Source organism: Tribolium madens, unplaced genomic scaffold (assembly GCF_015345945.1).
Source record: "Tribolium madens isolate multiple individuals breed KSU strain unplaced genomic scaffold, Tmad_KSU_1.1 Scaffold_19;HRSCAF=116;Tcas5.2_LG9, whole genome shotgun sequence".
Lineage (NCBI taxonomy): Eukaryota > Metazoa > Arthropoda > Insecta > Coleoptera > Tenebrionidae > Tribolium > Tribolium madens.
The window spans coordinates 10,005,694-10,030,675 of record NW_025400983.1 but is presented as its reverse complement, the minus strand read 5'-3'; the positions used below and the strand labels follow the sequence as shown (position 1 = coordinate 10,030,675).

At 33.7% G+C, this 24,982-nt stretch overlaps 1 protein-coding gene across 1 annotated transcript in view; it reads right to left on the bottom strand.

Moving 5' to 3' along the window:
- Positions 1-24,982, bottom strand: part of LOC123012084 (transmembrane protein 132E) — a 52,853-nt gene that overhangs the window by 5,091 nt on the left and 22,780 nt on the right. The window contains exons 2-7 of the mRNA XM_044409872.1: positions 22,459-22,722; positions 21,797-22,403; positions 16,949-17,107; positions 16,146-16,353; positions 1,602-1,745; positions 18-220 (exon numbers count right to left, since the gene is read on the bottom strand). Coding sequence (XP_044265807.1) covers positions 18-220; positions 1,602-1,745; positions 16,146-16,353; positions 16,949-17,107; positions 21,797-22,403; positions 22,459-22,722 — 1,585 coding nt within the window. The remainder of the gene's footprint in view (positions 1-17; positions 221-1,601; positions 1,746-16,145; positions 16,354-16,948; positions 17,108-21,796; positions 22,404-22,458; positions 22,723-24,982) is intronic.

Sequence of the window (24,982 nt, the reverse complement as noted above, 5' to 3'; positions counted from 1 at the left end):
ACTATTCATCGAATTACCTGGGGTGGTAATCCGGAACTCGCCACGACTTAAGTTGAGATAGCCTTGTATCGGTCACTTGGAGGTCCAAGGGGAATTCAGGCATCCAGACAGTGAAGCGGGCGAGGCCAATGTAAGTGCCGTACTTTACAAGAACTGAACCGTTAACGGAACCGCGAGCCTCACTTCCGTCGACGTAAACAGAGCTGCACGATGAAGAAACCTGTTGAGAAAAAATAAACCAATTTTCATGATTGTCTCGACGACTAGTGGAGCAGTAAATATAAATTGACTTCTTATTGGAACGACTTGCAAAGCTTGAGAACTCGCATTTTTAAGTGTTGCACATGTTTCGAGTTTTTAAACATGAAGGAATGTGTTAATCATGCTAATTAACATATTTTACTACATGCAATTCACATTTTTTCTTTTACAATATTATAAAGTATTTAAGACTTCATCAAGCATCCCAGGAATCTTCATATCCAGATGATTTTGCTAGTTACACAGCATTTCACCCGTAATTTTTTCATAATTTTCTTCTCCACTTCCCTCTAAAGCTAAAATTATATCCTTCCAAAAAATTATGGCTTGATATTATTGAAGAATTAAGACAATATTTGTACAAAATACCGACACTCCTACACTTGCAATAGCCTACAGAAAAAATTTGCACACCTTCTCTGAGACCTGTAATTTTTTTAAAATCTTTGTTTTGCCTTTAAAATACTGATTATAGTGCAATTGAATGTAAAAAACAATAAATTATTGTTTTTTTTAAGTCAGTACGTGTATACGAATAGAATGTATACATATTCCTAAGTAATAAATTTGGTGTATAAACAATTAGCAAAACAATTAAGTGAATAACACCCTTTAATCTCTAATTAATTATTATACACCTTAATAAAACAATGGGTATCTATCACATGCATTTCATTCACTTCTTGTCTTGTTTGTCTTCTAATTATGAAATATAGGTACTGGTGTTGTTATTTTTATGTTTATCCATTAAGTAATTAATAATTAGTGACATAATTATTGACGCAATCCATTTTCATTTGAATTAAATTTAATAAGCTCTTCCAAAATATTACTTGAACTTGAATGCGCACAGTTGTCCCACTGACCTGCATTTAGCTGATAAGAAGTCAAGAGTTTATTTTTTCTAAGCATGCATATCACTAAATAAACAAGAACAATATTTACGAAACAAATTCGTTTAATTTCACACGAAAATATTTTTCAGAACGAATTATTATTGTATTCAGGTATTTTGAAATGAGATAAATTCAAAGCAAAAAAATTAATATTTGAAGAAGCTTCAAAACAGTTTGTTTAAAAATTAACGGCTGCCAAAGATTTTTAATAAATTTTCCGAAAGATACTTTAATCTGCAAGCACAGAAGATTAAATAATCATTGTTTTTGTGCAGCAGGGTTATATCAAGAATGCAGAGTGATTCAGCTAAGACGGCTCTTATGTCGTCTACGCCGCCCAAGTCACTCTGTAGATCCCAGCTCACTTAAAAATCTTGATAAATTCGGTATAAAGTATTTAAATTTCCGTGTGAACCACCTGTAAAAGAGCCAGAGTGCACATACCTTTAACACACTGTCGTCTTCCGAATGACACGACGCTTGGAACGTGACGTCGGCAGCTTTTCCCGCTTGAGACACAATAAAAACTTTCATTGCTTGAGAGACCTGGCGACCAGTTAAAACCGCAGTGTTTAGTACTTCCCAGTTCTGCAACAAAAAAATGCAACAATAACTACTCTGCAGCGATTTCCCGCGTTAAAAAGTCCAAAAAAGCCTAAATGTCTCCTACGAGTTACACGGGAATTCCCGTCTGGCTCGACATTACGTCTTTTCCACGTCTAAATTTGTTCCGTAAGCTTTAGTATTCAGTCATTGTGAGTTTTTTTTTCTTCCAGACGTCTTCTAATATCATAAATCTAACGAAATTGCTTTTAGTGAGTGTGATCGTCCATCTTGTCTCATTCCGACTTGATAATCCTTAATTTTGACGGAGCTATCACATCATTAAAGCGCCTGAAATTGGACGAAAAAAACAAGAGACGCGTGATTAATTCGACCCGAAATCGAATTTGATATGGAAATAAATCCATGGAGCCATTTAACTGGAAAATGATATTCGACAGATTTGCTACTCACGTACGAATAATATCGAGAAGCTGTGCCTCCAACACCAATCAATCGAGAGAATAAAGTGGATTTACATGGGGAAAATGTATCCACAAATGGAGGATTCGATCATTGCCAGCCAAAGGTACATTTTTCTTAGAGATAACAGAAATTAGGACAAAAAGAAATTTTCAAAAACCTTATTCTTATTTCATTACTGAAATGGATCGTTTTCAAATATTTTTTGCAAGATTGGAGAAGTGTCACTGACCTTTGAAATAGATAAGAGTTTTTAACAACTTCTTTGGCTTGTATTAGAGATTCTGCCACACGTATAGACTTCATTTAAATGAGAAATAGGTAAAGCTTCTCCTGAAACTTGTTTTCGAAATATTAAGTTTTGCTGTTTCTTCCTACTGTTAAAACATATTTTACTCATGAAGGTTTTGCACAAGATAAAAGATAATACCATTCAAATAAACAAGAAAAGTTTTAATTAAATATTTTTCTATTAATCATGTAAGTACACGCGATAGTTTGTGTTTGCCAAACAAATATGTTATATTAACAGCCTGGTAGGGAGCGAAACACGGACTCAGGTGAAATAAGTTGCAAGTGCGGTTACAGAAATGGTCGATAAGCAACTGCAGTTTGTAACATACACCCCACGTCTTTATGAGCTACAAAATGAGATATTTAATGATAGAGATATCATAGAGAGTAAATTGAACTTTCGTGTTGCCTGATACGAGCCAACATCTAAGTAAAAATCTCTCAGTTTCAAATAAGTTTTCCACCTGATCAGCCTTAAGCACTTAACAATGCGCTTGTCAGGTGGACACTGCAAATTTCTCCAAGTGTCATTTCATACGCTCCATTTCGTTAAAAGGAAAGAGCCACGACAGCAAAAACGTCTCCAATCTCTTGGAAAATATAAATGTCAACGAAAAAGGCGTCAAGAACGGTATGGAAAATACATTGCTCAAGAACTGAAGTGGATGTTAACTATTTTTCGGAAATTTGCAATTAAAATGTAGGTATGTTAAAAGAATAGCAATACATACTTGCAACAGACACGATTTCGAAAGTTCATTTTGCGTTTTGTTTTATTTTATTTTTTATGACCTTTTTTTAACGATAAGATGCAAGACTTTATCAATAATTTGCTAATAAATTTTCGAAATAGACTATAGGCCCTAATAGGAGCCAGAAGAAGTCCCACACGATAGGTACTAGGTTTTTATAGGAACGGTGAAAATTTAAGAACTCAAGAACTTTTCGTTTTGTTACCTTTTATTGCATTTTTATTACATTTTATTCATTTCAACTGTAGTGTATTTTTTCACAGTTTATTTCTTCAGTTTGTAATTTTGACTGTAAATGAATAGAAATTCATTTCTTGTAACTGTTTTTAAATTTACCTACATTGAATTAAAAAAATTAAGGATAAATTCCAATATCTACTTCAGTTGTAGAGTAGTGTATTAATTAGTTTAGTAACAACGTGGGGTGTTATACAATAAGACAATCGATCATATTTCGGTAATGATATGCAATTTATTTCTGAATACCTACGCTAAGATAAATGTATGTATCTACTCAGATGATTATAGTTTATAGTACTGACGTTTAGAGAAGTATTGTACGTAACGTAACGGAAGATAATTAAACTTGGATAATTGACAATGGAAGTGAAAAGCTCTTAGAAGTTTAAAGATTTAGAGGAGCGAAGTTTGGAGACAAAAGTAACATGAGAGGAACATCGGTTCTAGGCTGTGTAATTTCCGATGACTTTCATCAGTTTATATAGGTATATCAATTGAAATTAGAAATCAGAGAAAACATTAAACCAAATGTTAAAATGAATTATACGATTATTAATAGTCGTTATGTATAGCGTATTTTTGAATTTTCAAACCCACCGACAAAGCAAATAAATTTATTTGAAAGTAGAACCCTCGGCTATGTTGCAAGATCAACCAATTTTTGGGAAAGAATTTGCAGACTTTCCTATAATAATAAAACAAAATATAAATTTAATAAACAATTACAGAAGTTGAACAAACAAAAATAATAACAAGAAAAAGGTTACGATTAATAACTGGATATCCTTGTAGCTTTTTTCACGATTTTTGTTTACATTAGAGTATGGGAACGGATTACTAGAAATTTCTGAACTTAGCAAGGCATCAATTTAATTTGATCAAAATCGCAACTCTGATGCAACTGCAACTTTCGCACAGACTTTTAAGTAATTTCTTTGATTTAGCGAAATGCTCTTAAACTTTCTAGAATTTGTTTCAAAAGAATCATGAAACGAGCTTCGTTCCATGTTCTTTCTAGTTTCGTTTCCATTCAAATTAAAACTGCAACAACTTTAGTTTCAAAGCATAATATCAAAATTTTATATCAGAAACTCGTGTCAGCTTGTTTAACATTATTAAAACTGGCAACTTCGCACCCTGTTCGTATTTTCCTCTTTACAAAGTCTGCCATATTTAAATTTATAATTTGTTAATTCGTTTGAAGTTCGCAAGGAAATGCTAAACCCCCTCTAGTAGACAATGCAAATGCAAACATAACGACTTCTTATCAAAACTCGGGTTATTATTCCCCAAGATGAAGTTATTCGAACTGCAGGTGCAGTTGACAGGTGGTTTATGGACATTTATGAACGCATTATTCCGGTTATTAAGTCGCGCGATATGATTGAGATTGGGTTGTGTTACGACTCGACCTCCCAGAACAGGGTTATAAATTTACACAAAAAAAGCTTGTACGACTTATGACCCCGACAAGCCATTCTTCAAGCTCTCTCGAAACGGCACTTTTGCTAATCCGGACGCACGTCCTGTATTTCTTGCCGATGTTTAATATCCAGGGAGCCGGAACGCCATTTCGCCAAAGCGGAAGTGGTCTAGGTGAAACGTTCAAAGGTTTTCACTTTGAAGATCGATTTTCGCGTCTTTGTACGTTGCATATTAGACGAGGGATTGGGATGGTGTAAAAGTGGTGAAGCGATTCTCGACCGAGGATGAGAACAAATGAGAATCGGAAAGGATGTGCTGCTTCCTTCGTGTTGTGGTGCCCGATATGTGAAATATTGAGTTTCGATATTGGATATATACGAGCAACCGGACGCTGCCGTACGTTTTGCTACTGTGAAATTATATTTACAATATTCCCGGAGAGTATCCTTCCTGAAAGGATAAATAAAATGGGTGGGTTTCGTGCGATCGCGGAGAAAAAAGGGTGCCACTTTAGGTATTTACTTGGAAAACATGGAGAATGACTCCATTCATGTCGAACTTGAAAAAAAACACCAAACTTGAAAATGGAGTGGAGAAATAGCTCAAATTTCTGAAATAAGATAAAAAACGAAAGGAGAAATATTATAACGTGATTATCGTTTAAGAGTGGCGTTTAGAAGATAAGGACTATACAAGAGATCGAGAGCGGGGCAAAAAGAATCTTCTATAAAACGTGTAGATGCTCGTAATTAAGTTGAAGGTAAAAAACATTTTCATTGTTTTCACTTTCTGAAAACTAAAGGTCTAAAAGTAAAATTCTCTTTGTAGAAAAAATTGGATAAGTTTTTAAAATAATTTTAATAAAAATTTCTCAATATATTCTGTTTCCAGAAGCTTAAAATCTAATTAAAATTCAGTTAAACTAAAATTTGTATATTATCAGTATTATCACAAATATTTATTAATTACCGTTCTTGCGTGAGGAGCTTAAATAACCCTCGTATTGTTGCTAGTTGTATTTGTATTAAATAAACTTTATTCAAAGAGAAATATCTCCTCTAAGCCAATAAGTCTCATCAGTGCTCTTCGTTAGTGTGAGTACTACGCCCCATCTATTATGCTCCACGATTTAATATTTCCTGAGAAGCTTAGACGAAATACCGGATTATAAATTCATCTCTTTGACACTTCACACTGCGAATAACACAAGCGGACGCGCTTTTCGTTCTACTAACGACGCATTTCGAAGTCGTTAAAAAGAAACGTCGATACCGCGAGTCGACCTGAAAAAGTCGAGCTTTTCCCCTAGTTTGTTCAGCTTTAAATTTGTATCAATATTGGTTCGGCATCGATAAGACCGCAAAAATTGCAATAAATTCGCGAAAGACAACAATAAAAGCGGGATCAGTGCGGGAATTATTTCGAGATTATCTTCGCTTTTGTTGTCTTTGAGTTAGAAGCGGCGTCTTGTTATTCCACTTTGCACACACGCACTTGCCGTCTAATTATGCTTGCGATTGGCGTTATCGATCCCTCGTATAATTTCCCTTCAGGGTGTGATCATTTTTTCCACCGCCATGCAGTAAATCGGCTTTTATGGCCTATGGTGAACCACGAACGTGCTGCGATAATGCTCAACTGCTAATGAAATGTTTTCGTGTGTTCTCGAAACATCAAAGGAGCTGATGGGGCATCAAACTCATTTCTTGTTGTATATTTAAACGGGTAATCGGGTTAGCTCGAAATTAGTGGATTGACTCGAGTATTATCCTCCATTAGACTAATATTATTGGCACCGGACTAACACAGACAGACTTATCGATCGGAGAGAAATATAACAAGAATAAAAAATAATTACGTTTCAGTTAACACCAATTAAATTTATCAGCCCTGCAAAAATATTTTGTTTAGTGATAAAATACGAATGTAGCATACAATTAAATTGAAATTTTAGCTTGTTAAAGAACCACAAACAAAATATTTTAAACCGGTGATTGAGCTAAACACATTTTGACATTTCAAACATTGTTAGTACGGAATATCGGCTGTAAAATGTTTTATTTTTCTCTACTAAACGTTTGACAAAATATGAAATTAATTTTTACCACATTTTTACCGATGTTAAGCTCTGAGAGCTTTGAATAAACGAAATTTTCGCTTTTACAATTTGGAATTGATATTTCAAGTTTTTTGAATGAAAACACCAAAGGATAAAAGACCTCCGGATACACATATGTTCGATTGTATAGTATCCTGGTTTTGTAATTTTTGTTCGTTGATTAACAGTCTCGGTTAACGATATCGAATTTCTGGAAAACGGTAGCCAATCTCTTTTTCTACTGAAATTTTTAAAGCGATATCAAGGTTTTATTATAATTTCATTAAAAGTAGAAGTGAATTAAATTTCGAATTTGATCTTAATCGTTGCTTGCAATATTTAAGTTTGTATGTATGTACATACATACACAATATTTTTTTGTACAATGTAATAAGTCGATTATCATCAAATACAGAATTTTATCAGCTTACATTTCAGTCAGACTAACTGAAGTCGAAAATCGGAATAAGTATTTATATACTAGAGATAATAGAATAAATCGACAGATTCGAAACCGACGAATTGACATATACGTATTGTATAAAATATGTCAGTAAAAATTGAAATTTCAAATATCTCCTCTATTCAATAAATAAAAATACAGGCTGTTCCGCTTATATTGTTACAAATTTAAACAGGTGATAGAATATTCAATTTTAAGATAAAAGTTTCCTATGAACATGTATCAAAATTTTTTACATATAAGGGAGCTACATCCCCTGAAAGGGATGCATCTTTTAATGGATTTTCATCAATATTTGATTGTTGATAAAATTTCAAAATTTGGTACAACTGATAACCTTTATAGACCCAAGCGAATTCAAAGATAGAATGTCGAAATTTTTACTGAAGGGCGTCCTAAACTGGGGGGTTTAGGGTAAAAAGTATCCTAACTATTTTGGCTGTTGGTTCTTGCCACTTTTAGCTAGAAAATTCTAAATTCCATTATTTTTCCACAAAAAAGAGGTCTCTTGCGTTTTTGAATAACATCAGTTTATATATGTTGCAGACCATAAAGAGGATAAAAACTAAAAATTAAATTCGTTTTACCGATAAAAAATTTCGACAACTGATCTTTGAATTTGTTCAGGTATTTAAAGGTTATCAGCTGTACCAACTTTTGTAATTTTGGCCAATAGTGAGAAAACCCCATTAAAAAACACATGGCTTTTAGGGGGTGTAGCTCGCTTACATTACATTTTTTGATACATGTTTATAGGAAACTTTTGTCTTAAAATTGAATATTCTATCACCTGTATATACGTATTACCTGATTAATCAAAAAATAAAACGATAAATCATATTTTCACATATCGTTGTTTCAGAAATGCGCCAATTTACCCGATAATTCGATGAATTGACATGTTTTTAATTCTTAATCGTGATATTGACTACTGCACAAATGTATAAAACAAATATGAGCGACCAAATAATTCCAATAAATCATATAAATAATTGATCGCTCAACAAACCACCAAAAAATTATTATTTCGATATATCGATTTGTCAAAAACCATTTTAGTTGAGCATACTCTAAATCAATAAACTATAACTAATAGTAAATAATATTATAAAGATAAATTGGCAAATTAAAATAAACTCACAAATCGGTAAGTGAAAAAATATTAGGTATACCTATTAGGTACATATCAGTTACCAAGAAAAGAAAAAAGTTGTCAAATCGATTTTTCAGTGCATCAATTTGCTAAAGTATTCAATCAATCAAAAAATTAAAATTTTCATAAATTATTCAAACAGTTAGTTTGATATGAACAAAGGCTAGCAATTCCATTTAAAAAAGTTATCTTTTATTTTTTTAATTTCACACAATTAAATTAATTTTTCAAATAAGAGAGCTTTAAAATTATAAATTAATTAGTTTTTTTATTTCTGCAAAAATAATATTTTTATTAGTTACTAATGTTTTGAAAAAAAATTTAATCGATTTTACAGATTGAAATACATTGGATAGTGGTATTTTACACCCAAATTTGTCAATTGTAATAATATCTATTATAGCATTCATTTATTAGTAAACAAATTCACAATTTGATCTAATTTCACCAAAAGCCAAAAGTTTATCAACGATAATTTGTTTATTACGCGAAATGACACAATCCTTTAGTTTAGTGTGTTAGTAATACTCAACCGAAAATGAAGTGTATAGTTTTGATTTCTATATTATTAACAGTGAAAATTAGTGAAACCTGCCCTGACCGATGGGCCAAAGTGGACGCCTGGCTCCATTTCAATACCGAAGACAAAGGAGAATACATCACCGGCAAAAGTATAAACGAATTGGACGAATATGAGATGATTGAAGTGACGAAAGCTAACATTTCAACTCTGTGTGACGGTGCAATCAAAAATCTTCCCAACTTGAAGTTTTTAAGTTTAGTAGAAGCCAACATTTCGAAAATCCAACCAGATGCGTTCCAGAATTTGCCATTATTGACTCACTTATCACTCGCTGTAAATCGCTTAACCAGTATCGAGCGCTACCAGTTTAAAAATTTAGTAAAACTCAACACCCTGTATTTATCAAAAAACCAAATCGAAAATGTCGAAGAGGACGCATTTATTGATTTGATCCACTTGAGGAAGATATTCCTCGACAGGAATAAACTCCACGAAATTGACTCGAAGTGGTTTTTGAGTAATCCAAAATTAGTTTTGATCGACTTATCTATCAACGATATCAGCAAAGTCCAAACCGGGGCTTTCTCGTTGCCTAAGAAGAGTATTGTAGAAATACGGCTCCAAAATAATCAAATTGAAGAAATTGAACCAAACGCTGTGACTAGTGAGGGGAAAGACAATGAAAAACCACACATAACGTTACGTTTGGAACACAATAAACTGACAAAAATTTCGGAAAGTTTTATTCAAAGTATGGACAAGCTTCACAGCATTTTGTACTTTGACTCAAACAATCTCAACTGCTTTGACCCGAAAACTCTTCGAATTTTGAGAAATGTCACAGTCGAGTTACATGTCGACAAAAATCCCATTAATTGTGATTGTCTGATTGCAGCTACACATTTTGTGGAAGATCACGTGTTGAATGCCCCATTTTATTTTTCGTCAACTGAGTGCGAACTCCCTGTAGCCAAACCTAAAAAGCATCAACCGCAAAATATGTTTTTCTATACTTAAATACTAAACTGTATGAATGATTTTCATTACTGATAGTGACATAATAAAGATAAATATTTATTCATGTTGGTATTATTGATTCAAACTCCTCGTAATAATAGACTCAAGTAAATAAGAGCTGCGTGATTTACTGTTTTATGATAAATTACTAGAGTGTATTGTTTGCTTTTCAGATACATTGGTTTGGGAGGGTGGCCTAAATTGGATTGGCTTTTCCCCACTTGAAGACTTTTTAATTAGTAAATCCAATAAATGATTTTAAATATTGTGTAACTACTGATTACTTATTTAAAGTTTGTACCAAACGTTAACATTTGTAGTACCTTGTTGTCCAATATAGGCAACATTCCCCTAGCATCCTTTCAAACACAAGCCACACCTTATTATAATTTAATCAAAATCTATCAAAATTGCCACTCTTGACAAACATTTGGCGTCGATACACCTCTAATAACGTGAAAAATGCATTTATTTCCCCGATTTATCTATCAAATGACTTATTTCGATCGATCTATACGTCAAAATTATCTTTGCTCTCGCTGCGACATTAAAATGGCAATTTAATGAATGAATGTAGATAATAAAAAGGGTTAAGAGGTCACGAACAACGCAATGTGTGGCAATTGATGTTTTGCTTTGGCGCCTGTATGATTATGAGGAAAAATTGCCATCAAGGTTCGAGACAAAGAATTGAGTTTTTAGTGACAAGACGTCAGAACTTGCCAACGAGTTTCTGTCGTGGCTCCAGACGGCTTCATAAAGGCTTTATGAAGCACAAATACTTGGAATCGATCGCATTTTTGAAGTTTGGGAAAAGCGAGACTTGTGGGAGCTTGCATGTAACACGTCAGTTTTAAATACATATTATCGAGGAAATAATCATTAAAGTGAATATTTCTAATGGCCTAATTTCTAATGGAGGACAAATATAGAATATTATTTTCAATAGATTTCGTTTCCAATGAGTGTTGGTGGATCAATATAACGCTTTCTGTGGGTGATTAGAGCAATAATTTGAATGAACCTACTTCGACCTCCCTTTATTAGTCAGACAAGCTGTCCAATTATATTCAAAACTGTTAAAATATTATACATAGAACAAAGATTTTAACAATTCGACTAGACTTTCCTGTTCTTGCGTAAGTATCTTGGAGGTCATTCAAGACAATTAATTTTAGTGTAAAAGTTTCGAAACTGCTTTATTGGAAACCCTTCATATGACGCCCTAAAAACAGACACGTAAAAATATGGAAAAATCAATATTATAGCATCCAAAACTGATAAATTTAATAAAAGTGTTTTTGGAAAATAATGCCAAATTCTGTTATCATAGAACTACAGACATAACTTGGTCGAAATAATCCTTGAAGGATCAACGCGGGATACAAATAATAAAATTAAATTAAATCTTCTCTAACTAGTTTCTCCAGAATTAGCAAGGAAAATTTGTAATTCGAAAATGAAGCTTTCAGACGTTGTGGAACAGGAGTTAAGTAAAGTACCGTTCGATCAAAAAAATATAAATTGGAGTAGGCGGTGATAAGTCCCTCAGATGGTAATCCTGATTTCTGACATCAAATGTCAGCGGACAAGTTTGCGTTTTATTGCTTTTGAGTGAAATAATGTTCACTTTAAAGAAGAAAATTTTTATTGCTGTACAAGACGAAAACGGTGAATGGTCATTTTCACTTTCAGTTTGTGTGGAAAATTTCCAGCCCAGATACCCAGCCAATGTGTTGCCAACTGTAGAATTTAATCGACGCCTACTCTAATTTATTTATTTTTTGATCGCACGGTATTTCGGTAAATCAAAGTACTGGAGGCTTTAAAGAGGTTAAACAATTAAATTTGATTGGACCATGTTGTAGATTTGTGTATATCTTAAATAAACTTAACCAATGAAATAAAACAGTTTTTCAGTTTTTACATGTTTTCTTTTTATATTAATAATTCGCATTACAAAGGAGGAAAATACACTCTACTTGTTATTTACAGCAAAACGATAGAATAATTTAAAGGGCCTGTCTCGCCTTCAATACATAATATCCTCACATAACAATGTATGAATTTTTGCAAATCGATGAAAATCGATAACGATGAAAATAAAGAATCAAAATACGTTTTTCGTGGTTATTTCAAAAATTGCAAGAATTAGGTATAGGACATGTTGATAAAAGTTTTCATAGAAATCGATGTTCTTTCGATTGCCATTGAAAAAAAAATAGCTTCATTCAATCAAAAAAAAAAGTTTTAAGTCGTTTTTGTTTTTGTTTGTCATTTTCTAAAAGACAGACTAGCCTCGATATTTGACAATTGACAATTTTGAACTGTCTTAGAAGATTCTTTGAACCGTCGGTTATCAAATGCAGAATAAATTAGTCAAAACTATGACAATTAGAAATAGCAAATTCAAAAATTAAAATGAATGGTTTCTATTTTAAAAGTTGGCCCCAATTTCTCATATTTCTGGAAGCTTAGCCATTTTGAAAATAATTTAGTCAAGTCAAGAATGAAAATTGTAAAGTTTCTAATGTAAGCCCTACAAAATATAAAAATTAGCCTGTGTACAGTTGGAGACAGAATACTTTGGTCGTCACTTTTCTGACACTTAAATGTGATTCAAGCTTTAATGAATGACAATTTCAAATTAATGACAGCTATTATATCTTTCTATCAAAAATATGTCCAACTTGTCAACTATGACTGACAGTAGCTAAAAATAAGGTTAACAGTCCTAAAGCATGCTTTACAATTTAATGTCACTCAAGTGACATTGACGACCAAAGTATTTTGTCTCCAACTGTACTATAGTTTTTACAGATGAGGGAGGTAAAATTTCTACCGCCCTAGGAGCTAATTAGCCATTTTCTTTTCTGAAATTTAAATTAACTTACTTACTAACGAAAAAAATCTTTAATAAGTAGTTGGAGAAATTTGAAAATAAAAATCGATTTTGCTATAGAAAATACAAATGATTTCCGAATTAAATAACAACTGTTAGGATGTGATATAAATGAACAAAAAGGCCTACACAAAACATCAAATTTCATTATAGAACATTTACCGCAACTTCATTTTCGCTAAAATATACAAAATCCAACTAAATTAATATGTAGTAGGTATACCCAATTTTCCATAAAAGCAAGTTATTTTCTTATTGTTACCGAAAATGTGGCCCAATATCAAAAATGATATTTTCCTTTCAACGCCACAAACCTTTCATAGCTCATAGGTTCAAATCTCCTGCTTTATTATATTTTCTAGAGTCTTTCATCTCTTAGATGTTATAAAATGTGGAACAAAAATAAAAAGACAAGTTTACCAACTTTGGCACTGCTTCTGCATTGCATTAAGGCGTTGTGAAAATCCAGAGCCGCAAAAATAAAAGCAGAGATAATTTTCAAATAATGAAATTTTATTAACTTAATGTTCACTTTCAGCCACACTAATCGTTATTTATTTTTAATACACCTTGCTGCAATTTTCACCGGCATCATTAAATTACTCGTACAATCTTTAAAATCCTTTCATTGCTAGCAATATCAAATTTGCTTCACAGTGCTGAATAAATTAAAACCAGATGATTGTTTCTCTCAGTGTAGATTAAAGTAAATATCATGGCAGTCCACTATTTCTTTTTAATATATCTCATATTGGTCTATCTATATGAAGAGCAAAATCAAAGCTAAGTACTCGCATTTAAGCTTGAAGTAAAACACTCAAACACAAAGTTCAATGTTCATTTCAGTATCAATCTCTAAAAAATAGAACACAGAGTCTAGTAAAATCGATTTCGCCACTGTGTATTATTTTTTGAAGCATAAGAAGCCCAAAAACTGTTCTCATTGTTATGCTAATATGCACTTCTATGTAATGTTCTATACCAACGAATGTTATTTTACTCAAGAGTACAGTTTAGAGTTAGTCACATTTCCACACTTTTCTCGACCCACTATACAATTTCTGCTTTTATTAGTTGTAAGTGTAGGAGTTTAGTTGTTTAGGGAATACTAAATAAGGGTCGAATCAGGACTGGCTAAAAATTAATGTGCATCAATATTTGCATGACAAACCACCAGTCGGAAACTTCCTCAATCCAAATTATTGATTCGTGGAATAAAACTTGAGAGTAAACAACAACAAGTTGACCGTAAATTCGCGTTTTCCCCTCAAAATATGTGAAAGAATTTCATTAGTGCAGTAAGTGGAAAAGGGCGGAGTCCCACAATACGCCCGTTTTAACACTTCATTAGAACTTTTAGCATAACATGTCGGCAATAAACGACCACTTGCAAGATTGCCTTGCTTTGCAACGGATATGTGTGGCCATTACGCGAAATACACGTTTTAATGTGGCTCGGTTAATATTCCGTCCGTAGTGAGGGGTAAATAATTGAATAGAAACGACACTGTTTACAGGAATTCGGGAATTATAACGCCTTTAAGCACAACTGACGCTCTTGGTTTTTATTCGTTGTACGGATAGAAAGCTTTCGTTTTATACTTTTTGAAGTTTTATTCAAGAGCTTCGCAATCGGATTTGCTTGCTGGTGGAAGAAAGCACCTCACGTTCCTATGCAACGATGCAGTGTAGCCTCACGGTGAAGAATTTAAATTTTCCGCATAATCAGAATGTTGCCGGATATAAAACAAAAACCAGCTAATAGAGGAAGTTCAAACGTCTCAGAGACAGTTTTTACTTACAAATTTCAAGAAAATTAGTCAATTGAAGTGATTCAACAATTTTAAAAGAATTATCTGCTAAAAATAAAACAACAGATGATGAATTAAAATACGCAAATTTGGAAAATAACTGAAATGCAGAGTGATTATTGACGGTAAATAGCTAAAGGATATATAGCGCAAATCGGTAATTATTCGTTACTGAAACAATAAAAGAAGCAATAGATTTTTACTGTTGACAAAATTGTCTGAAGATTAAAAAAAAGAATAGATATCTTGTATTGTCCTAAATTTGTCGTAAAAAAAGTTAAAAAAGCTTCAGCAGTTCTATTTTTCCACAAAATATAGTCTAGACAATGTTTCCGTAATCAACACTTTTTGGAACGCTGAAAACTTTGTATACTGAAAGATATTTAAAAAATTTTATATCAGAAACTTTTTAATTCTTCTCTTCTTCTCCAACAACAGTCCAGGCGAAAAATAAAAGTACAATTATCTCCTTGCTAAAAAATGCCCTGGATTTCAACTTTTGAAAATGTCTGTCGTTAACAACAGTTTTCCCAAGCGAAAATTAACCAATTTTAATTCATTAAATCTACACCAACAAACCGCAATTTCCCCAAGCTCACATAGATCTGGCTGCGGACGCAACAATTTTTTTTAATTAAGTCCACTGTGCACGAATTTATTTTAAACTAAAATTGATTTCTTTCTCGAAATGCAACATCATAAGGACAAAAAGCGCTCAAGGAAACATGCGGAAAAATAAGATAAATCACTGTTTTGTACGTGTGAAAATCTTTCAGAAAAAAGTCATTTTGTGCTGAAAAGTTGATGGAATCTGCTACTGTGTAATACCAGCCGTTTATCTATTTAACAAATGCAACTTTTTAAATGAAGACATTAATAATAAGGAATAATAAATGACGAAAATATGATGCAAAAAGACCTGATTATACTGATGACAGGAATATTATCTCGAGCACAGTAGCAGAGAAAATGAATGATTAAAGTTTTGTTTTTTGGAGACTAATCGAGAAACTTTTGCACGACTCTGCCTGTATTGTTTTTACACTCAAACACATCAAAAACCTTTGACTTTGTAATGAAACCAATTCAATTTTCCCGTTTCACGAGACCCCACTTTAATCACACAACACGACATAAATCTCAGCTCGGATGAAATTTTTTCAGGATACATGTTGACGGCTGCTAATGGCCTATTTAGCGGGCCATTTGCTCTCACATCGTAAACATGCAAATGACTCGCACTTGGCTGAATATAGGCCTGGACCAGACGTCGGAAGCACTTACCTTGCTGATGGGGACCACGGCTTGAATGTCGTCTTTTTGAACGTCAAATCTTGTGGTGGATTTTCGGCCTTCCGTTCGATGGATCTCCCCATTATCCGTTTCGTCTTGATGAGGTTCGAATTTCGCCGACCACACAATCCTCGCACCCTCGTAAGGCTCCGAATCGTCCTCACCCACCTCGATCAACCACGTAAATAGCTCCGTTACACTGGAAATAACACGACGAGAATGAGACGAAAACCGGGTTTAGATGCGACAAGGCAAAGCTAAAAGGGTCGCTCGTTTGAACAAAAAAATCCTATTATTTTTTCAAAATATTGAACTATTAATAAATAAGTCTGTATTTATGGCAGAAAAATTCTCAGCTGCCAGTTCTGCCCACACATGATTACATGAAACTTTCTCTACGCTTTCATCAAAAGCTCGAAAGCTTCGGAGAACAATTTTTCAAATTAGGCTAATGCCGACCCTTTCGCAAAGTTCGACATGAACGCGATAGCTTTTGTATTTACTTTTCACAAAGTCGAGTTAACTTCGACTTTATATGTATTTATGACCATGATCCTTTGAAAAAGGACTCTGTTCTTGGTCGCAGCCGCAACGTTGGCGGTAATCCTTTGGGAGCTATAGAGGAATCACGAGAGAACAGAATGAAGGTCATAAAATCACTAAGTCTCACGTCCACAGCCCCTATCTTCATAATGTATTAAAGTATTTAACTTCATTAAACAACCAGGAAGCTCTATTGCTTTCTTTACAAATTGTGGTATACACCAAGATGACATTTTCTCGCAAATACTCACTCTCCCTCCGAATTGCTAACTTCCGCATCTGGGGGCTCCCTCCGAACCAGAGTTACCGAAGCGCCGGTGTGTCGTGGGTTGATATCCACTGTCATGTTCCAGGCCGGATCCCCTGCCGATGCCGCCTCCAACAAACGAACGCCGCTCTTCACCCTCCCTCTGCAACAAAACCACAACCTTATTCATTATCCTTACATTCGAGGGACCTTCAACGACATACAGGTACAAATTAGAGGGCACGTAACCGGCCTCGTATAATTCATCTAATTATCCGCTCCAAATCTTGCAAAGCACCACTATTTTTTAAGGGTAAGGCAAGGGAACATATTTCCACAATAAATTTACTGGAAAAAAAAAATGACTGTTACGTGCTCAATTAGCACTGTCGCTGCTTGAATATATCATCCGAAGTTACTGAATCCACCGTGTTTTATATTCTCCAAGTTTTTTAAGAGAACTTTAAGAGTAGGCTATAATGGAAAAAAGGGGAAATGACAAAATATAATTTTCCAGAAAGGAATTTTATTCTAAACACTGTTAAGATTTTACAAGAATCTTTCGTGACTCGAAGATTATAAAAATAATGCGAGGATCAGATTACTAATTTCAGTAGGTGTACAACAAAAATAAAAAGTTATGTCCTAATTATAATAAAAATTTTATATCCTTTTTTATTATTCTGATTTTACAAAATGCCAGCAACAGTATAATTAAAACCCCCTAAAAATAAAAACAAATTTATTAATTTTTTTTTCTAAAAATCAATAAAAAAATACAAAAATGTGATTATACGAGAAAGTAAAACCGATTTTACAAATGGGGTTTAATTTGATTTTCCAGGAAAAAAATTAAAAAGTTTTTTTCTCTGAACAAGACACTGAGCCAAGAGAAGTTATTTTCAGAATATTAAGTGTGATTTTCTCAAAATACATGCAATAAAAATTAAAACACATTTCAAATTCGCAATAAGTACACTCTTTCGTCTAAATATGAATTTCAGTGTTGGATAGTAAAATTAAAAAGTTACGTGTACACAAAAAGTTCCAACAAAAAAGAAAAAAATTCGCAGTAAAATTTAAATATGTCTTGTATATACGTAAGATTCTGCTCTACACTTATAGAAAGGTATGGCAATAGTTTTTATTAAAAAAGAAAGAAAAAAAGAAACAATCATAGCTTCTCACATTTAGGTATACAATAAAGCTCATCCCATCCTCCAATGAAATAAATCTTTTGTAGAAAATCTTTCCAAAGATTTCGTTCAAATGGAACTAACTTTGTACTAGTTTTTACATGTGTGTATTTATCTTATTTGAACATGCCATTACAAAACGTCATTTTAAAATTAAAAACTGGAATAAATTCCGAGTGTAACATTTCTGCATTACCCAAGAAAAACTCAATCTTATCATTGCAGTTTATCGTGGGTTCTCATCGCTTGAAAGATAAAATTAATGTGAATGTTTTCCTTTATAGATAGATTTACTCAGCGAGCAGCTTCTGAACCAGCCAAGTGTAGAAAAGACAAATAATCAAGTCTGAAATTTTTGCCCTGTCTCACTTGTAGCTCTAATTTATGCAAAAAAGTGCCTTCGAACGAGGTGTCAAGGAAATTTTCGCCAATGCATGATTGCACCCGCTGGAAGAAAAGCCAAGTTATAAAGTTTGGCAAAAATTCGAAATTAATTTCCATCCCAGCTGCCAAATGAGATGTTTTACTGCAATAGTTTTAAGTCCTTTCGTTGGTAACTCGTCAATTTATTGTGGAGTTACAAAGTTCCTGAAACTAATCCCGTTTCGGGGCTGCAATGAAAAACAAAAGTCCATTTCGTCGGGTATAACTCGGAAGGGAAGAGAAATGACGTGTACAAGTAACGACATTGCCAATTGAGCACGTAACTGACACTTTAATTTTGCTTTTTTTTAGAAATTTATCCCTGAAATTATGTTCTGACTAAAATCATGCGAAAACTGGAAAAAACCCTCGATGAATTAAAGATCAGGAAATGTGGAAGAAACTATAATAGGTAGCAGGGCGAGAATATTGGAAATCAGGTGCACAGATGTTGCGAATAATTTAGCGAGAAATTTATAGCCGGAAAATATTACATCGCAGGCGGCACAAACTTGTTTTAATTTATAGTTTAGAAAAAATACTTTTCCAAGAGGATTAGACTCGATCGTGATCTCCCTGGCCGCAGGCTTAAAAAACCTGGATTTAATCCAGACGACACTAGTACCAAATTAAATTCCCCTGTTGTAACCGCTTTCGCTTCGTTTTGGTGACAAGTAAATGAAGAATGAGGAAAATATGTGTTCTCGAGAAAATAATTAGTTCTATGGAGCAAAGGAATTATCTCCTTCTTGACATGTTGTAGCACACGCGGTCTAATCAAAAATAAATTGAGTTTTCTCGTTTCTTTTGCCACATTTCTAGGAGTACAACTGCCAAAAATCAATAACCAAGTTAGGTTTAAATGAATTATCTCTGAATGAACTCGCGTTCATTATGTGAATCGTCGTGAAGTTACCCTAAAACGCGTGTCTTACCGAGTGCGTCATCTGGAAATGTCACATCATCAAAACGTAATTACATTTTCTGTTTAATATACCTAGAACAGCAGCAATGTTGGAATCGTTTGCAGAAGCTTGAGATCGACTGATGGAATTTTTTTAATTCGAAATGGGACGAATTTTTTGACAGGAATTTCAACCGGTCATAAATCAACTTTATGATATAGCAATGAGACTAAACGTGTCCCTGTCATGTTTTAATTGAATATACTGTGATTAAAATGGTGAACTCGTGTGCCAAGCACGGCGTTTCTATCCTGATTAATGCGTCTGCTACCGCATTTTGTTGACACAAAGGAACCATTGATAATCAAGGCACGGGAATTTGCTTTCTTAAAGCGGCGCCCCAGAAATACAAGTTTTTATTTTTTGTCGAGGCTTTAAACTTCATAGAAAGAGCGAACTCGAGATTCTATAGCAAAACTGATTTAACGGATTTTTTATTGGTCTCAATCGATACTTTCATACAAAAATTTCAGCTGAACTTGTTTCACATTCAATTCCAAGCGAGGCTCCTATGGCTTCAACTATTTTCCGCAGTGAGACTCTTATAAACAAAACAGTACTTCTTGAAATTTATAAAAATATTTACAAAATCTGATTTTTTGTGACTTAATAATTATCGGAATTCTTTACTTACAATTAAAAACTGTTAAAAAACGCTAAATTTTATTTCTTCTCTTGTCTGAATGTATTTTGATTTTCTGTCCTTATTTGACTTAGTTCGTCGTAACTTAAAAATACGATTTACAAATTAAAAAATTTTTCTTAACGTGCCAAAGAGAGAGAAAAAATGTAATTTAAAAAGCGTAAAACATAAACAATCCATTTTTTATTCAAAAACTAGAAAAGCACACTGTCCAATAATACAAATATTGTTTTCATTTTACAACAGTTTGGTTAACATCCCATAACAAACCTAGTGTTAGTAGTGTTAAATTAAATATTGTTAGTAAATTTTAAGGCTTTTTTGTTGCATTTTTAATATTAATATTTCCACTCAAGTTATTTTAGAAAGAGAGCGCACCATATTTTCCTCAAACTGTATAAAATGGTTGGCAATTGTTTAAAGTAGGTGTTATTCAACGTTCAATGATTTGGCTCGTTTTCAAAATAATGCAACGGCTTTTTTAATGAAAATGTTTGCTGAAACCGGAAACACGGAAACAAAAACGGAAAGCATGTACGTTTTTGCATATAAAGTTATAAATTATATTAACAAATTATTCATGACTAAATACGATTTTGCCCAGACATCGCATGTTAAACCACAATTGATTTGCGTTGCTCTTAGTAGCTCCATATTATTTCCATATTTCATACAGACAAATATTTTTCCATTAAAAAAGTCTGCATAACAAAAGTTCGCTTCATTATCTTTTATTTTCAAATTCCCATGTTATGCGAAATTGAAAGAGTGATCAAACGATCAATTATGAACTCCCAATTTAAAGACAATAGACGGCGACTAAATGCCTCAAGTCTGAATACGAATAGAGCATTAAAACCGAACAATGCAAATCGTAAAATCGATCATAAAAAGACCATTAACGTCATTATTTTAACATTTCTTATCGTAAATACTTTTACATGAATGTAGCAACTCTGTGTCGGTTTTATTTGCGGTGTGAAAATCGTTTTCCACACAACGGTCGTAACTCACTTTAACACTTTTGACTTACTTAGATGTTAGCAAGTTTCGTTGATGTTTCTCATACAGTTTTTCAATAACCCTCATAAAACCTACGAGTTGTTAATAACTTTTCCAAACAAATTTGCGTAGCTTAAAATAAATGAAGTGTCAAAAAATCTTTGCTGACTTGTAAAAAGTCTGCGTGATCGAAATTATTTTAGACACAAAATTTGGTCTCAAATAGAAAAAATCAATTTTATGACAGAAGTTCACCATTAAAATACACCTTGAAACTTGCTTACTTATCCGAACCCACATATTTAATTTGGCAATTTGATTGAAAACTCTCAGCGGAAAACATCATAAAACCAGGACTCACTCCTCACATTTTCGAATGCTCTCCAATCAATTAAGAAGAGGAGTGCTTTTGATTCACCTGTCAATCAGCAGAGTAGTCGTGAAGTAATAATGGGGCCTCATGTTCAAGGAGAATCGATCAGAGTGAGCTAATTTTAGCATATTCAGAGTATCTATTGATTTTTGAATAGTTAAAAGCAGAAATAAACACAAAGCTCTAAACTAGAGAATTTTACCCGAAGAAATATTAAAAAAGTAGCTAATAAATTCTCATACAAACCCACCTTATAACAATCGCTGTGAGCATTTTCGCCTTTTCTTTGTCAATGAAAACCGGGACGTGCATCCTAGATTTGGGAAACAACGGCGGATGCGGCAATAACATCATGATAGCATCTGTCAGTTTCAGCTCCTTGTAGGCACCTTTTGGAGGAACAAGCGGCACACTGCCTAACACCGTCGATGGCTGTATTTGCATTTTGGGATGACATCCTTCCGCATCTTCAGGCCTCGGCTCCATCACCGAATACGCCACTTGAACCAATCTTGGGGGCGTTTTCGTGATCTTGCCCGGCCTTCCATCCTTATCAGGACTCGGTAAAGGTGGCCACCACGAAGGGGGTATCGTAATTTGCGCCAAACACACCCCATCCTCGCCATCGGGACTGCAAGCCGCATGGAGGGGTGGTCTAGTTCCCAGAGTGGCGTGGAGGACGATGCACACACGTTGGTGGTGGCGTGTTAACAAAATTTGTCTGCGACCACCCGGATCGGTTCCCGTGTGAAATAAAACACGGAGAACGGGGGAGTCTCGAGGGATTTCATTCCGAACGATATGAGCCGACATGTCCAAGTGGTGGGTGGCGAGGTCTTGCAGGTCGATGGCGGGGCCTAATCGACACCAAGAGTGTTAATTTTCGCGGTTATTAATCCCCAATTAACTCACCTGTTGTGTTGAGAGGTAGAGGGTCCGGAACCACGTACCGTGCCGGTACGGTCTGTTTCGTGCTGAAAGGGCCATATGTTGCGCGAACTGAGATTGGCTGCGAGCTTTGGAACACCGTGAAGCGATCGGTTGAGAGAGGAGATCCGTTGGTGGAGGAAGTGCCGCTCAGTTCCGGTGCCGGTATGAAATGCTGACGAGGAGATTGTTTCAGGAAGAAGCCTCCGTCTTTGTTTTCGAAATGTACGTTCACGCATTCTGAGTAAGCTGGAAAAGAGACAGGTCAGCGTTTAGTTAAAGTGATGAGGGGCAAATTAAGTAATTGTTTCCGTAATTAAATATTTCAATCAGAAGAGGGTTTAAGGAATCGTAAATTAAACAAGCAGATTGAATAAAAAGATTTCAAGAGTTCAAGACAAACAAATATCAATAAATAAAACAATTAGTTGTATTGGAGAACGCATGAGCGCCGACTTTTCATATTTTCAATGAGTGTATAAACAAAAAATTTGATAAATTAATCGTCTTTAAAGCAATACAAAATTTGTATTACAAATGACATATTTTTTTTTCAGATCTTCTAGGTATACATATTATGTTGATATAACTTACATGGCTTGGGAACAATCACGAGAAAAAACGATTTCTTCTTCTCTATATTTTGCTGAATTTTATGTGTTTAATGTTTAGAGCATTTAATAACAATATAATTTTTCGTATAGTACTAAAGAAAAAATCAATGAATAACAGTAAAAAAATCAAAAGTGGTTAATGCATGTGTACAATAAAAAGTAAAATAGTACATGTTCAAAGTTGCAAAATGCTTCCAGTTGTTAAGTTTTGAGAAATAATACACTGCTGCTAAAGAAGAAAAAAAAAATTCGGAAACAATTTAAAAAATTACTTGAATGAACGTTGGTAAATCGAGTGCTGAATACAGCTTGGAGGTAGCAACAATTCATGCAATTAATTTGAGATTAGTAAAATTATACTAGATATGCAAAAGCTAAATGGTCTCAAAAATTAGTTAGTCTTGGTTTGAAAATATCAAAAAAATTATTTTAATTTTTTAGATTTTTTTAGATTTAACATAAAAAATTGTAAAAAAAAAAGTGGAAAAACTCTTTTTTTGTAACACTTCCAAAAATAGCTGTTTTAGGAACTCATTTGAGTACCTAAAATGAGTCTTTTGAACGTAAATTTTTATTTTAGGTACTTAGTCCCCAAAAGTTTTTCCGGGCGAAAAAGTCAATTTGGTTACTATGGTGGCGATTTTTTTTTTAGTTAATAAGTGGTGTGATTCGTTTTTTGGGAGCTTTTGCAAAAAAATTATGTTTGGTCATTACGTTCGCGAATACCATTCGTGATACACGTCATGGTATTCATAAGCGAATGACCATTCATAAAAATATTCGACAATTGTTGACTACTCGTGAAATAACCCTTATATTCTCTGTGCGATCGTAAGTTGCCATCAAAGACAAAAAGATCCTTTTTCATTAAACGTCAAATATCTCAGCGACAAATTAACGTAAAGAGAACATAAAAAAGGCAAAGTGAAGCTGAATAAACAAGTTATCCGATCCATGCACTGATTTATATATAAAAAGCTTAATTTGTATTAATTTAAAAAATGGAAAAATAAAATAAAATAACATAAACGATGAATTTGATCCATTTTCTTGAAGGAGAAAATATAATAGAAAATTTAATCTACCTTTAACATTAAAACTCATTTTAAAGAATTCAACGTTACTGAAAAAAGATTAGAATAAACACGAAATTATTAAAAGTTATTATTATATTTTTTTACCTTAAGCAAGAGTACATTATTTTCAATGGGTGCTTCCGCCCCGATACACCCATGTGGTTGGTACCTGTGGTAGAACGAAGAAGGGTTTTTCAACAGTGTTAATTTATTTTACCGATATACTTGAATTTAATTTAATTTAAAATTTTATTACAACTTGTTCTATAGGTCTGGCTAAATTTTAAAAAATTCTTTCTTCTAATATTAAAGGGATCTATTATCCGACCAAATTTTTATTTTGTTGGTTTGCTCTAGTGATTGTGTTCATTCATGCGGCATTATCTCTCTTAGTCAAGCTTCCATTGTTTTGTTGCCTAGATTAGTCCAGTGTGGTACATTGATGAGGTATTTGTTTAGAAGGCGGTATTATTGTAGGATGAGATTGTGAGGGTTCTCGCCTCAATGACAAACACAATAGTGCATATAGTGTCTTTACTGTATAATTAGCTCCAAGTCCATTACCATCTGGTGCAAGAAGCCCTCATCTCTGCGAAACCTAATTAACTCAGCTACAACATACGAGGGGATATTTCAATTACACCCTCGACAGATGCTAAAAAAGTGACTTTGTTAGACAAACTCCTCTAAGCTAAACTCCACGGCTGTAAGTTAGAAAAACAAATATTGTGTATCATCTGTGTGCCAAGAAACTTGTTACCACCTAGCCAACGTCTGCACGTGCTTCGGCGCTTTTTTCCCGCACTCGGGGCTGAGTTT